General features: G+C 48.7%; 1 protein-coding gene across 1 annotated transcript in view; it reads left to right on the top strand.

The window, feature by feature from the left end:
• Positions 1-8,894, top strand: part of TNFRSF13B (TNF receptor superfamily member 13B) — an 80,220-nt gene extending 71,326 nt beyond the window's left edge. The window contains exons 4-6 of the mRNA XM_049777662.1: positions 484-726; positions 7,637-7,822; positions 8,686-8,894. Coding sequence (XP_049633619.1) covers positions 484-726; positions 7,637-7,822; positions 8,686-8,894 — 638 coding nt within the window. The remainder of the gene's footprint in view (positions 1-483; positions 727-7,636; positions 7,823-8,685) is intronic.
• Positions 8,895-15,426: the final 6,532 nt, after the last annotated feature.

The following is a 15,426-nucleotide window of genomic DNA, read 5'->3' as shown; positions in this document are numbered from 1 at the left end:
TGGATCACCCTGGAATTTCTTTTTTTAGGGGATCTCTTCAAAGCATTGTTTGGGATACCAGGCAATAATTGACCAACAGCGAATGGCCTGGCAGGGCTGGGGTACTTTTAGAGCTCTATCCAGTGGTGCAGGGGCAGGAATCAAACTCAGGTCCTTGAGCATGAGAGAAGGCATGACTCCCTGAACCCTAAGCTGACCCTTGGAATTGTTTTTGAGGCATTAGACTAAATGTTTCACTATTTTATTATTGGGGGGATCTCCCAAGCAGTTCTCTGGGGAACTCACTAGCAATTCTCAAGCTCCTGGATCATGGCTCAGTGCTGCTAGGGCTCTCTGGTGCCAGGGATTTTAGGATTTCAAGGATTTTCAGCCATGGTGAAATTTCTTTGCTATGCTATGCTTGAGGCTCTGCTATGCTTGAGGCCAGAACATAGCTACTGGTGGTGCTTGACACCCGGTGGCACCCTCATTTCTGTCTCCCAGATTCCCTCAGTTGCCAAAAGGAGCAAGGCCAGTACTACGACCAGCTGCTGAAGAACTGTGTCAGCTGCGCCTCCATCTGTGGCCGCCACCCCACGCAGTGCACCGACTTCTGTGGCAAATTCAGGAATACTGAGAACTTTCCTCTCGAGGTCAGGAGGCAGTGGACTGAAGAGGCTGGGGTCAGGTCCAGAAACCTGGGACGAAACCAGGGACCAGAGCACAGAGGCTCAGAGACAGGTCAAGGTAAGCAGGAGGAATGGGCCTGCCTGTGAGTCAGAGCAGGCTTGAGAGGCTATCAAAAAGGCTAACTTTGACTTTGGTGGGCTCAGAAAAAGCTAAGAGAATGTGAATCAGTACTTGTAAATGACTTCTTCTTGGTGGCAGGCATGTCTGGAGGATTTCATTGAAAATGCCCGTCTCTTCATATTTGAAACCTTCTGTCGCATCCACCAGTGTATTAGTATTAACATGCTGTCAGATAAACTGAATATGACTCCAGAAAAAGCTGAAAAGTGGCTTGTAAATTTGATTAGAAATGCAAGACTCGATGCCAAGATTGAGTCTAAGTTGGGTCATGTGGTTATGGGTAACAATGCTGTGTCACCTAATCAGCAAGTGATTGAAAAAAACTAAAAGCCTCTCATTTAGAAGCCAAATGTTGGCCAAGAATATTGAGAAGAATTAATCAGAATAGTAGGTCAGAGGCTTCAAACTGGGCAACTCAAGACTCTGGCTTCTATTGAAGACCTACAAAGAAGAGATGACAAAACTGAAAAACAAAGATGAACTAATGAAACCATTATAAAGGATGACATATTTAAAACCAGTTACCATATTTAATATAATTTTGGGGAAATTTAAATAAAACGGGCTGTTTCATTGTAAAAGAAAAAGAAGGCTGAGGCTTCTGCAACTCATAGGAACCTGTAGAGCCAACTATATCAACAAGATCTCATATCCATGTGAGGCAAGGGAGACTTCCTACAAGGGAATCATGGGGCTGGAATGATAGTACAGTGGGCAGGATGTTTGTTTTGCATGTAGCAGACATGGATTTAATCCCCTGCCTCCCCAAGGGGCCCCCAAGCAGTGCCAGGAGTGAAACCTGAGCACAAAGTCAGGAGCACTGAGCACTGAAGGGTATGATTCCAAAACAAAACAACTTAGAATTAGGAGTGGGCATGAACCCATCAAGGACAGTGCCTTCTAACTGAGCCTCTGTTTAGTGACAGCAGTAGAAAGGAAGAACCCAGAAAGTGCACCCTTAGTTCTCCTGGCTACACAAAAACAGCATATGGAAGGAGATGTCAGGGGCACACACTGACCCTAAGTAGACATGGCACCGCCATCGGTCTTCTATGGAGGGCAGTTTTAATGTCTCAGCGCTGATGGCTTCCTCCTTTGCAGAGATAAAATAACGCGCTTGGGCAGGCCCTGTGCTGAGACTCAGTCTCGATCTAACGGAGGCCACTCATGCACATGCTCTATTAACCCCCTGGCTTGCTGGTGACAAAACTCTCTGAGGGTGGGCAAGGATAGCGTGGACCAAGGTGGTGTAGAATAAAGAGTCAGTTACAGGGTTCCACCCTGTACTTCTTTGCAACCTTTTAGCAGTTCCTTGGTGGCCACAGTAATAGCACCGTGGGTAGTGCATTTGCCCTGAAAGCAGGTGACCTGAGTTTGATCCCCAGCTTCCTATATGGTCCCCTGAGCGCGCCAGAAGCAATTTCTGAGTGCAGAGCCAGGAGTAACCCTGAGAACCACCAGGTGTGGCCCCCCCAAAAAAAGTTTCCTGGCCTCTCTGAAACTTGTTCTTGAGACAGAGCCCTTCCACCCTTAGGTGGGACGCAGGGGGTCAGAGGATGCACATCAGAGTCAGTGGGCACTCAGCTAGTGGGAGCTGCTCATTTGGAGAAAGCAAGGTGGAGAGGATGTAGTGGTTCATGGAAGTACTGGGAGGAGGAAAGGCAGGGCTGGTGAGAGCTCAGGGCAAGACTGGGGCCAAATACCTGCTCCCAGCCTGTGGTAGGGGCACTACTGTGTAGAAGAGTGGGGAGGCTACCCAAAGTTTGTCTGGCGTGTTGGTGTGGGGTGTTGGGTGTCTGGGGTGTTGAGTGTTCTGACACCTGCCAAGAGGGTCAAAAAGTCTGTGCCTCTGCAAAGGCATCCTGGGAAGAGAAAGGGGGACAGGGGACAAGCCAATGTTGCAGGAAGGGCCTAATACAGCTGCCAGGATGAGGGACAATTTTGCTATCAACTGGAGCCTTGGAAAGGCCAGAAAGGCCAGTGGTACTGGCTGGAGAGGGTGGCAGGAGCTGGGCTAAGGTCTATGTGAGTCTGTATCCCAACTTCCTTATCATTGAGTGACCCAGGAAAGAACCAGAGAACCTGAACTCCAAAGGACAGTGAAGGACAAGGCATGCTAGGAACACTGCCACACAATTTCCAAACTTGTTTCCCAGAATTACTCAGGCAAGGGGCCGGGCGGTGGCGCTCGAGGTAAGGTGCCTGCCTTACCTGCGCTAGCCTAGGAGACGGACCGCGGTTCGATCCCCCGGCGTCCCATATGGTCCCCCAAGCCAGGAGCGACTTCTGAGCGCATAGCCAGGAGTAACCCCTGAGCGTCACCGGGTGTGGCCCAAAAACCAAAAAAAAAAAAAAAAAAAAAAAAGAATTACTCAGGCAAGTTTCCCCCACACACACCCACTAACATAGGACCTCTGTGGAAAAGCTGGTATAGAAGAGGCTTGGGGCCCCTGGGATCTCACAGTGAAAGAGATTTTCAGGGAACCCCCTTAGGCAAGCACTGGACTCAGAGGAAGCAAAGCTTGGTCATTGTTATGTAAATATGAAATGACAAAAGTGCATTGGCTATTCTGGATTTTCTGTGAGGAAGAAGAAGGTTGGAGATGTGACTTCATGGTAAACCTCAGGCCTTGCATGCATGAGGACCTGGATTCTATCATGGTAGGAAAAAATAGAGAGCTGAGAATGCTGCAGGATTCTGGAACTTTCCCTCCAGGCCTACCACCTTGTACACATTTCCACACATTACTTCAGGAATGACAATGCTGAGAGATAGGAATGTGATTTTCTATTTTACAGATGAGGGAATAATTTGATGAAATGTCCAGAAGCTACATCCAACGTGAGGAGTTGCACCCAGTCTTCCCATTCTGGATGGCTCTGGCTGATCTGGACTGCCCAGAATTTCCGGCTCGATCCTGCCAGGGCCACAAAGACCCTTCTGCCTTGCCTAGAGCAATACTGCAAAGCACCCAGCCAGCCAGCCTGAGTCTGAATCGGGGGCAGGAGCAGGCCAGGAAAATTCTATTTTTAGGTGAGAGCTGGCTTTGTATTAACCAAAAACAAATCATCCCTTGGAAATGCCCTGAAGGTGCAAGCCTGCTCACATAAGTTAGAAACTACCTGGGGGTGCTGCCATCTGGTGGCAATGTTTTAGGATGCATCCAGGGCCTCCTCCAGAGAGGATTTTCTATACCACATACACCTTTGCAATTCGTTCCTGTTAGTTTTTGGTGATTAAATGGAAAAGACCTCCAGTCTAGTTATAGAGGATCTACTGCTTCCCACCACATCACCAAGAGAGTTTTGTTACTTGTTCCTGTCCCAGTCCCAGTGAGGGAGTCGTGAGGGGTTGAAGCAGCAAAAAGCAGAGCTTTGCTCTAAGAAGCCCTCTGATAACCATGGCCTCCCAATTCTTTCCTTTCTGATTTAAACAAGGTTTTTTAAAAGGTGGATCACCAGAATGACTTTCTTTTCTTTTCTTTTCTTTTCTTTCTTTTCTTTCTTTCTTTCTTTCTTTCTTTCTTTCTTCTTTCTTTCTTTCTTTCTTTCTTTCTTTCTTTCTTTCTTTCTTTCTTTCTTTCTTTCTTTCTTCTTTCTTTCTTTCTCTCTATCTCTTTCTTCTTTCTTTCTTTCTTTCTTTCTTTCTTTTTTTCTTTCTTTCTTTCTTTCTTTCTTTCTTTCTTCTTTCTTTCTTTCTTTCTTTCTTTCTTTCTTTCTTTCTTTTTTCTTTCTTTCTTTCTTCTTTCTTTCTTTCTTTCTTTCTTTCTTTTTTTGTTTATTCTTTCTTTCTTTCCTTTCTTTCTTCTTTTCTTTCTTTCTTCTTCTTTCTTCTTTCCTCTTTCTTCTTCTTTCTTCCTTCCTTCCTTCCTTCCTCCTTCCTTCCTTCCTTCCTTCCTTCCTTCCTTCCTTCCTTCCTTCCTTCTTCTTCTTCTTTCTTTCTTTCTTTCTTTCTTTCTTTTTCTCTTTCTTTCTTTCTTTCTTTCTTTCTTTCTTTCTTCTTTCTTCCTTCCTTCCTTCTTTCTTTTTTTTTTAAGTCACAGCAGGTGGCCCTCAGAGACTCCTGGCTCTGCGCTCAGAAATCGCTCCTGGCAGGCTCGGGGGACCATATGGGATGCTGGGGATCAAACCCACATCTATCTTGGGTCAGCTGCTTGCACAGCAAACACCCTACCTTTGTGCTCCATTCCAGCCCCAGAATGATTTTGAGTTGCTTTTCTGTTTGGAAACTGATGACATACACACATATTTTTTTCTTCTGGAAAGTTGTTCTCTCTCTTTCTTTTTTGATTTATTTATTTATTTATTTATTTTTGGTTTTTGGGCCACACCCGTTTGATGCTCAGAGGTTACTCCTGGCTATGTGCTCAGAAATCGCCCCTGGCTTGGGGGGACCATATGGGACACCGGGGGATCGAACCGCTGTCCATCCTAACGCTAGCGCTTGCAAGGCAGACACCTTACCTCTAGCGCCACCTTCCCGGCCCCCTCTTTTTTGATTTATTAAATAGAAAATGTATCACATAGTTGACATAACTGATCATAATACGTTTTTTTCAGGATGACAGAAAGTGAAGTTATTAAAAAATAGAAAGAAAATAGAGAAATTAAAAAGAAAGGGATAAAAAGAGGGGAGAGTGTGGGGGGGGGGGGGGGGAGAGTGTTCATTAGCAGTTATATTTGTGGAAATTATTTTATCACCAACAAAGTCGTTACAATAGCTAAAGGTATAGTACAGTATGCCCCCCTTTTTTCTTTAGAGATGGAGATACAAAAAAAAAGAAAAAAGAAAAGAAAAAAAGGTGTGTGTGTGTGTGTGTGTGTGTGAGAGAGAGATGAGAGAGAGAGATATCGTTTGCATAGGCATAGTAAAATAAGGTAAGGAATTGGGAAGAAAGACCTTAGGCTTAAAAATTAGGGAGATCTTAACATCGAAGTACTTTGGCATAAGACCAACTCAAGACTCCAGGCATACTAGGTTATCCAACTCCAGAGTCATTCTCGCGTGGTCAACTCTTCACATCACAGTTGATGCTGTCAGGTAACTAGTTATAGATTCCTGGGTCTCTGTCGGGTTCTGTATCAAAGTTCGGGTGGTGTCTTCTGGTTCCATCTCACCATCAGGTAGCATTGCAGAGAATCCTGCCCTAAAAGTAGACTGTTGCTGTTGACTGGTTGCCAGGGAACATAAGAACCCCAGTGAATGTCTGTGTCAAAGAAGCCCAATGAGTTCATGTGGGAGAGAGCAAATAGGTCCTTTTCAAAATCAGTCATGAATAAAACTGCATCCCATGCAGCAGAGGGAGAGAGAGAGAGCACTCCAAAATCATTCAAAACATAGAGAAGGCGTTGCTCCCGGCATGGCTGCTTGCACAGGAGAATAGGCTATATAACCGAGGGTCACATTTCCTCTGGGAGAAGGAGTGTCTGTGCCTGCCCTGCTGTCTTCCCTGGGGCACAATAGAAACTGCAGTTAGGGCAGGTATTAAGTTTGGTGAACTTAGCTCCAGATAGCTCTGTCTGGGGGTGTGGGGACACATCCCTCAGAGTGAGAATGGTGAGTCTATTGCTACGGGGAAAAATCTATTTTCAGTGTTGGTCTATGGTTCTGAGGATCCTCCTGGAGACTACCTGAGGCCTAGAGAATGGGGTGGATGAATTGCTTTTCTCATTTCCTGTGCCACTGTCAATCCTGTGCTAAGGATTTTGGACTGGCAAGCTTTAGGGACAAGCTAGCTGGCAAAAGTTTTGGTATTTTCCTCTGGAAAGTTCCTGTAGCTGGTCTGGGCAGAAGGGACCAGGAATGGCAGACAAGTCCTTTCTGTGCTTCGGGTGCAGAGTTTACACTGGATGCCCACGAGGGCATCCAAAGCCACTTACCTTTGTGCCCAGCCGATCACGACCATCTGATGATTTAACAAGGTTTTGTGGGTGATGGGGGCCAGTAGGGGATGAACCTCTACTAGGTGGGCTTTGGCACTCTAGGGGATGAAGTATCTGGAGCTCAGTATTTCCTCCAAATCTCAGGGCTACCCCTGCAGCTGGGGGCTGTGACTGGTGGTCTCTTACTGCGAATTCTCTGTGGTTGTTAAAATACTTCCCGACAGGCTGAAGTGAAGGTAAGGCGTTTGCTTGGACAAGGCCAACCCGGGCTTATCCTGGATCCCATAGGATCCCCCAAGCACACTAGAGTGATTCCTGAGCACAGAGCCAGGAGTAACCCCTGAGCACCACCGAGTATGACCCCCCCAAGAAACAGACCAACAAAATTGTTGCTTGACTGGAGATGGGGTGGAGTGCTTGAGGGGATTCCTCGCCATGCACTCCCCAAGTATTAATTTTCTCCATGCCAACAGTTTGTCTGGCTTTCCCCCAAGTCTGGGGAGCCTCAACTCAGAGGCCAGGAAGATGAGGGGCTTGGGAAAATGAGAAATTTCTTTGGCTCTCTGCCAGGTCTTCCTTGGAAAGGTTGTGACAGGAAACCCACCTACCCCAGCAGTTGCAGTCTCCAAGTATTTTACACCCCTCCTGCCCCCGTGTTGCTGGGAGGAGGAAGCTTTGGGTTAGACCTAGGGAGCCTCCCCTGGCTTCCTGTCCACACTATCCTCCCCTCTCAAATTGCTCCACCCGCATCACACAGCCAGAGGCCTACCAGCATGGGTCCTGTGCTGAGGTCGTGGGAGAAGTTGCTGTGATTTGCGGGATGAAGATTGTGGTTCTGGCAGTTAGGGTGGGAGTGAACACAGGGTGTGTCTGGACACGATATGATTGGGATGGGCACCTGTTGATGCTCCAGGAGTCCAGCATGAGAGGCCCCTCCTGACTTCAGCCCCTCCCTCCCTTGCAGCACCCCCAGGGCTGAAGCTCAGTGCAGAGGATCTGGTCCTGGTCTACAGTATCCTGGGGCTCTGCCTCTGCGCCATCGTTTGCTGCTTCCTGCTAGCCTTGGCCTGTTTCCTCAAGAGGAGAAGAGCCCAGTTCACTTGCCCATCACAGCCAGAGCCTTGCCAGATAGGGGCCACAACCTCCAATGGTGAGCTACATCCTCCCCTTGATCTTGCCTTTCTTTTTTAAATTAATATCTTTTTTGCACCCCTCCTCCCAAATTAATACCTTTATTTAAACACCTTGACTACAAATATGATTGTAATTGGGTTTCAGTCATGTAAAGAACACCCCCCTTCACCAGTGCCACATTCCCATCACCAATGTCCCAGATCTTCCTCCTCCCCACCCCACCCCAGCCTCTACTCTAGACAGGCTTTCTACTTCCCTCATTCATTCGCATTGTTATGATAGTTCTCCATGTAGTTATATCTCTAACTGCACTCATCACTCTTTGTGGTGAGCTTCATGAAGTGAGCTGGAAGTTCCAGCCCTCCACTCTTTGTCTCTGAGGATTGTTGAAGAAATGAGTTTTATTTTCCTTAAAACCCATAAATGAGTGAGACTATTCTGAGTCTCTCTCTCTCCCTCTGGTTTATTTCACTCAGCATAATAGATTCCATGTACATCCATGTAGAGGAGAATTTCATGACTTCGTCTCTCCTGGTGGCTGCATAATATTCCATTGTGTGTATGTGCCGTAGTTTCTTTAGCCATTCATCTGTTGAAGGGCATCTTGGTTGGCCGGATCCATCCCGGGCCAGGCAGGAAGAGGTCCGGGATGTTCCGCCAGAACCTGCTGGTCCTTGCAGACCTGGGTGCGAACAGCAAGGCTAGCGTCGACGATCGGGGTGGGGAGTGAGTCCTCTCAGCAGAGGCTGGGACCGTCGCTGCGTCCCTGTCCCCACTGGCGTCTCGAGCCGGGTGGACGGAGGGCGGGAAGCCCGGAAGGTCTTGCCAGGGCCAAGGCCAAGGCCAAGGCCAAGGCCAACGCCTCTCCTCCTCCCGCAGATCACTGGATGGAAGCCGGGAGCGCTGCGGGGCCGCCAGTGCCGGTGGAGACGTGCGGATTCTGCTTCTCCGAGCGCAGGGCCCCCACCCAGGAGAGCGCCGGGGCGCCCAGCACCCTCGGCCTGGAGCGCGCGGTGTCCTGCACCCTCTCCGGGAACGGCGGCCTCCAAGGGGGGCGCGCAGAAGGGCAGGACGGGCGCCCCGCGTGAGGAGCGCAGAGGGAGCGGAGTCCGCGCCGCGACACGGGGGACAGACGGACTCGGGCCTGGGGAAGCGCGCAGGGCGCAGAGAGACGGAGGCGCCAGGAGGGGACCAACTGCCAGGCTGGCCTGAGCGGCCGGAGCGTGACTGTCCTCATCTCGAGGCTCCTTCCCTGCCCCCGCACACTGGAGGTTCTCGAGGTCGCAGGCACCTACACCCCAGCACTGCTGGACCCAGCCCCCAGAAATCCTCCTGCAGAAATAAACCTCCCAGCCCCAAGCGCCTCCCGTCTGCCTTCTCTTTCTCCGGACTCCCCGCCAAGCTTCCACCATTAGGTGGAGTCTTAGCTGAACCTTCCTGCCTCAGGACACTCCCTGAGACCTTGTACCCAACGCAACAGGGCTGATTCTGGAGTGACAGGAGAGAGAGAGAGGCAAAAAGCCAGACAGGCTGGGTGTGTCTGAGGCCTGCACCATAGCCAGGCCTGTTGGTCTTTACAAAACACATCCCCTAGCGTGCAGTTATGTATAGACATGAGTGGTATACAGGCACGTGTACATATATGTCTGCACCAGCATGTGCATGTATGTAGGCAAACATGCACATGTGTATGTATGACAGGCAAGTGTGTTCTGTGTGCAAGGCTCCAGGTGGCACTGCTGGGCCCGAGCAGCACCCCATTCTCAGCTGTCACTTTGAGTCCACAGCCAGATGCAGGCGGGACCCAGATGCCAGCTGCCCCTTCCTTGCAGTCGATCCTCAGAGGAAACCACCTCCCTCAAAGTCAAGTCAGGTTAATTGGCTGCCCTACATCTCCAGCTCACTTATGGGGTCAGGAGAAAAAATGGCTCTGCTGAATATGACTTTATTGCTGGAAGAGGGCGTCTTCTCTTGGGCTTTCTACTTCCTAGTCAGAAGCTAGAAGGCAGAATAATTTGGTTGATTTGTTTTTGGCCATACCTGGTGGTGCTAAGCACTTACTCCTGGTTCTGCGTTCAGAGATCACCCCTGGAGAATTTGGGGAATCCTAAGAGGGTGCCAGGGATCAAACCTAGGTCAGCTGAGTGCAGGATAAGAGCCTTGTCCGCTGCTTACATCTCTGGCACCCAGAATGCTCATTTTATTTATTTACTTATTTTATATTTTGTTATCATATAAGAAATGTTGAGTTTTATTCTGTTACCTAGTTATTTCTTCTTGTCCCCCTTAAGGTGACATCACAACCAAAAATTATGACCTCATTATTGGAGGAACATCTTAAATGGATTCTGAGACATCATGACCATAAATTTGACCATAAATTTAATAGCGATGCATTTCATAATTTTATTCTGACTTCACCATCATGAAATATGATAACATAGTGCTACACATCATGATGTCCATTGTGACATCACAATGACATTACATGACCTCATGTGGTCATGTGAATGTGAATTACATGACCTCATGTGGGTGAGGCATCATAATGCCCATTTTGACTACTCAATCATGTGTTATGATCTCATTGTGGTTGTGCATCACAGAGAATTGTTGGACAGGGTGGGGGCACCAAAGACCCCCTCAGCAGGAAAGCTGGGCCTCCTCAGAAGGCAGTCTGAGGAGGTGGCCTGAGTCTGATGGCCAGCAGCTGGACCCCACTGGCCACAGACTTCGGACTGAGATGGGAACCTCTCCTGGTAGGCTATCTTCTGGTCACTTAGGTGAAGCTCTGTTCTTCCTGCTGGGTACAGAAGGAATCAGAGCTGGGGAAGGGCCTGGAGGCCTGCTTTGCCCAGCGGAGTCTGGTCTGCAGACACAGCACAGAGAAGCTATCCAGGAGAGCACCCCACTGCTCTCTGGATTAGAGGGTGCTGGTGACCCATGTACCCTGACAGATTAAAGGAGAGGTAACAGTTGCCAGTCACTCACTAGTGTTTTCCTCTCACAGCCACAACAGATGGTGCCATCAGCCTATGAATGAACGATGCTCTCAATGCCATCAAATCAGTGGGTGGAAATGTCTACCCAATCCTAGTTACCTTGGGTGCAGGTCTGGAATGCTTCAGGAAACTGATGTGGCTGGTAAGGACCAGAGGGAGGCCAGTGAGAGAAGGGATTTGGCTGAGTTCTTACAGTGCTTTCAGGACAGCTTTCTCCTGGTCAGCATCTCCCATGTAGCCAGGTATCAGTGGCCACATTCACTCTGCTTTTGTGTGTGTGTGTGTGTGTGTGTGTGTGTGTGTGTGTGTGTGGTTTTTGGGTCACACCCGGCAGTGCTCAGGGGTTATTCCTGGCTCCATGCTCAGAAATTGCTACTGGCAGGCTCGGGGGACCATATGGGACGCCGGGATTCGAATTGATGACGACCTGCATGAAAGGCAAACGCCTTACCTCCATGCTATCTCTCCGGCCCCCAGTCTGCTTTTTTGTGATTAAAGTGTGATATCAGTTGTCTCTGCAGGAATTTGCCTTATTTGATGACATTGATTTACATTTTATTTTACTCATGTAAATGGAATCATCTTAATAAAATAAATGTTCTGAAAGCTTTGCCAATTGCCTTTTTGTGTTTGAGTCACATGTATTTAAACACAAGGGAAGGAATTCTGTCCTTCCTCAATCTCTTGAGGTTTCTGAGATCAAATGTGGTTTAACTATCCAAGTCTCCATTTTGGTTTTGTCCTGGTATGGAATCCTGGGCCTTGAACCTGTAAGGCAATTGCTCTGTCACCCAGCTCCACACCAGGTCTAAGTCTCATAGTCTGTGAGTGCTTTCATGTCATTTCTCTGGTTATCTGATAGAACCAGTTGAGAACTGCTCTCAACAGTTGGAGGCTCTTGGAATGATAACAGGATGAGAGATTCATGTGTTGGGTTTTACTCCATGAAGTTCAGCTAAATAAGCTAATTGACCTCACTAAATGCCCAATAAAGTGGATTAGTATCCTGTTCCCTCTTTTTCTCTACTCCTTACTATTTGGAATTTGGGATCAGTATTCAGGAGCAGTCTCATGAGACCCATGTGCCTTAGCCAACCACCCTTGGCCTCCCTCTCTTCATCCCTCCCTCCTTGTTCTCTGTCTCTGTCTCTCTCTCTCTCCTCTTTCTCTCTCTCACTCTCACACTCTCTCAAGCCCTAACACGTATAAGGGTCAGGCACCTGTCTAAGTGTCTAAGATCACAAAGCTAAGCGGTGGCAGTGATGAGAACTGAATGCACTGCCCTAGTCCCAGAGCTCAGGGGTAACTGCTGGGCCCTTCTGCCTCAGGAGAAGAGGGGTGGCATCTTCCTGTCACACTGACCTGCACCCAGATCACAACCCCTTCCTCAATCTTAATCCAGTCTCCCCAGTGCTGTCAGAGATGGTTCCAGAAATCACAAGAGTCTGTTGTGCTTAGGCAGCACATGAGGTCACTGCCCACGAGAGCTGGCAAGCACATTTCTGTCACCAGTTCTAAGGTGGAAGCATTCCAAGGTCAGTTTCCCAACATACCCCAGATCCCATGAGATTCACCTGCTCACCATACCTGGCAGAATAAGGCAATGGTGGAGAAGGTTGAAGGGGCTTTGGAAGGAGCTGTCAGCTGTAGGGGTGGATCTGCTGAGGGTCTAGGCTCAAGAGTTACACCCAGGAGGGATGAGGGCAAATGGGTGAGCACAGCTATAGTCAATAGGATTGGGAACTGGAAGATACCCCTCCCCCCAATTGTTCACCCCCTGGCCACTTTTGGAACAGCCCAGGAAAGTCTGGGAGAGTAAATAGGGAAGGCTGACCAAGCACAGGGTTTTCTGGCGCAAGCATTTCTGTGGGTGCTGGAAGGAGGCAGAAAAGTGAGAGCAGAAGGGATCAGGTGACATGCCTTGGGGAAACCTGGGGGTCATGGGTGCAGTTGTTCAGGGGCTTCTCCCACTTTGCAAATTGAGGCTCGGGATCTCTGGACAAGCTCTTTGGAAACAGGAAATTTATGGCCCACCTAGGTACAAACTGGAAAAATTATGTGCATGGAAGCATGCGCTACGTTCTGAGCCCCATCTTGGGTGGGGTGCAGTACCGGAGGGTCTGGGGTGGGGGCAAGGGGCAGTCTCTCAGGCTCCCCTGGGCACTGTGACTCAAAGGCAGCTACAAGCGAAGCCTTTATTGTGCTGTCAGGACCCTGGGGTTCTGAATTTCTCTCTGATCAATGAACTTGAAGACACTGGGCCATACCCACTAGTCCCTCTATAAAGACTGTGGTCCCTCCTCGCTGGCACCCTCTCACAGTGACCCAGTTCATTGTGTATACCTGGAAAGAGCAAGATGTAGCCCTGATTTCTGCCCCCTCCCCCATCTTGTCCCTTGGTATAGTGAAAATACTGCATCCCAGAGCCAAGAAGATCTTCCAAAGAAAGTCCTGCGACTTGGCAACCTGGCCCAGCCATGTTCATGCAGTGTAAGTGTATGTGACCCTGAGGTCAAAGAAGACCCCCTCGGCCCAATTCCTGCCCTGGTCTGAGTCTTCAGGCAGTCCCATCCTGCAGGCTCTGCCCTAAGGACATCCTGGAACTAACTGTGCTGGTGACACCCTGACTCCCGTCTTCAGGACCAGTCCCCACCTGGACAGCAGAGAAAATGGCCTCAGGGTTAGCCCTCATGTCCCCTGCCCAGCTGTGGAGCACCACTTTGGCCTCAGGAGGACTTTGTCCTCTACATCTGTCATGGCTGCCTAGAACCCAGAGCTGGTCCTTATACCCAAAATCCCAAGCACACAATCTCCTAGGGTTTCGTACACTTCTCTGTTTTTCTTAGTGGCACCATGTCCAGTTTAAAGGTGACTAGGGGCTCTGGCTCTACCTTTTGGGGAGTACTTGCCCATCCTTGGACTTGAATGTATCCAAAGCTTTAACTCCTTCTCGGGCAACTGTTTTGATTGGAGGGGTCATTTCTTTTGGAGGTTCTAGGAACCCTTTGCTGTGCTCAGGATCAAAACAGGATGAGCCCCAACTGCCTAATCCAAATAACTCTTTTAGAACCCTAGAGGATAATTTTGTCTTGTTTGTACCCAGCTTTCTTAATCCCTGGAGTCTTTCTATTTTCATATGATTTCTCATCTCACATTCTCATTCCACGGCCTCAGTCAGGGCTCTCTGAGTATTGTGGGGGACAGATCCCTGAAAGCCTGAGTATTAGTCTAAGAGGTAAGGCACTTGCCTTGCCTGTGGGTGACTTGGATTCAATCCCAAGCACCTTGATATGGTCACCAGCACCTCCAGGAGTGATCCCTGTGTGAAGAGCCAAGAGTAAGCCCTGGGCATTGCTGGGTGTGGCCCTATAACAATGTACCAAACAAAAAAAATAACCAAAGTAGTAAATTTCTTCAGAGTTGAGAAGAGAACTTGCAGTGGGAAGGGGTAGGTTGTCTGAAGGAAACTGTCTAGAGATATATTTCAGAGTTAAATGAGAGAGGATGGAGGACTGAGCCACAGAGGAATGACCAGGACACACTCTCTGCTCTCATTTCCCAAGCCAGCTGGACACGAGGCCTCCATGGTTGTCTCAATAGTTAAGGCCTGAGACAAAAGCCAGAGAACCTGGGGAGGGTGGGGTTTGGACTGCCTTGAAACATCCCAGATTCTCAGGTGAACAGTGGGGCAGCTTTCAAGGGACAGGCAACAGCTGGGGTGCAGGGTTCAGAGCCTTACACAGCAGGCGTTGAAACTGGTTTGTCCTAAGTGATGCCATGGGGGTGTGAAATTGATCTTACACAAAGAATTTTTTGGGATGTGGCCAGGTCAGGGGAGGACAGCTAGCTGTGCTAGGGGAGGGAGATCAAAGCCAGGATATTCCTTGAGATTTAGGGAAGTGAGAGGCTTTGGAAATAACCTGCCAACCCTTCTGGCCTCCTGGAACTTGACAGACCTTCATGTATCTCCACCTCTTAGTGTCATGGAACACAGACTGGGCAAACAACTACACCATCAAATACTGACCACCTTGATGGGTTAACAGCCTCTATGGTGAATATTAGTAAAATGACACCAAAAGCTAATGCGCTCGTTTCTACGGTACCACATATACTAGGACCTCTGTGGAGGATGGAAAGAACTGCAGAGAGACTAATGCAGTTTTCTCTGGTGGAGGAAAGAGGGCAAAGTTCAGAGACAGGTGTATTTAGTGAGGCATTCACTCTCTGAGTGCAATGGGGATTGGAACAAATACAAAGATTTCTTTTTGTTTGTTTGTTTTTTAGTTTTGGACTACACCAGGCAGCGTTCAGGGGTACTCTTGGCTCTGTACTCAGAAATCACCCCTGAAAGGCTATGGTAGCATATGGGATGCTTGGGATAGAAAACGTGGTCCATCCATGGTTGACAGCATGCAAGGAAAATGCCCTTCTGCTGTGCTGTTATTGCTCAGGCCCTGCAGATGTGAAGACTTCTTAAGACTGGACCCTGGGTGACTAGACTCAGGAAGAAAGATGTGGGAGGAAGTCTTCGGGGAGAAGGGAGAAGAACCCAAAGGAGTTGACCCAAAGTTTTTCCAGTGCAAGGAGTCAAGGGAGAGAAACCTGGCCAATGGGG

This window comes from Suncus etruscus, chromosome 7 (assembly GCF_024139225.1).
Source record: "Suncus etruscus isolate mSunEtr1 chromosome 7, mSunEtr1.pri.cur, whole genome shotgun sequence".
NCBI lineage: Eukaryota > Metazoa > Chordata > Mammalia > Eulipotyphla > Soricidae > Suncus > Suncus etruscus.
This window is presented reverse-complemented; position numbering and strand designations above follow the sequence as displayed.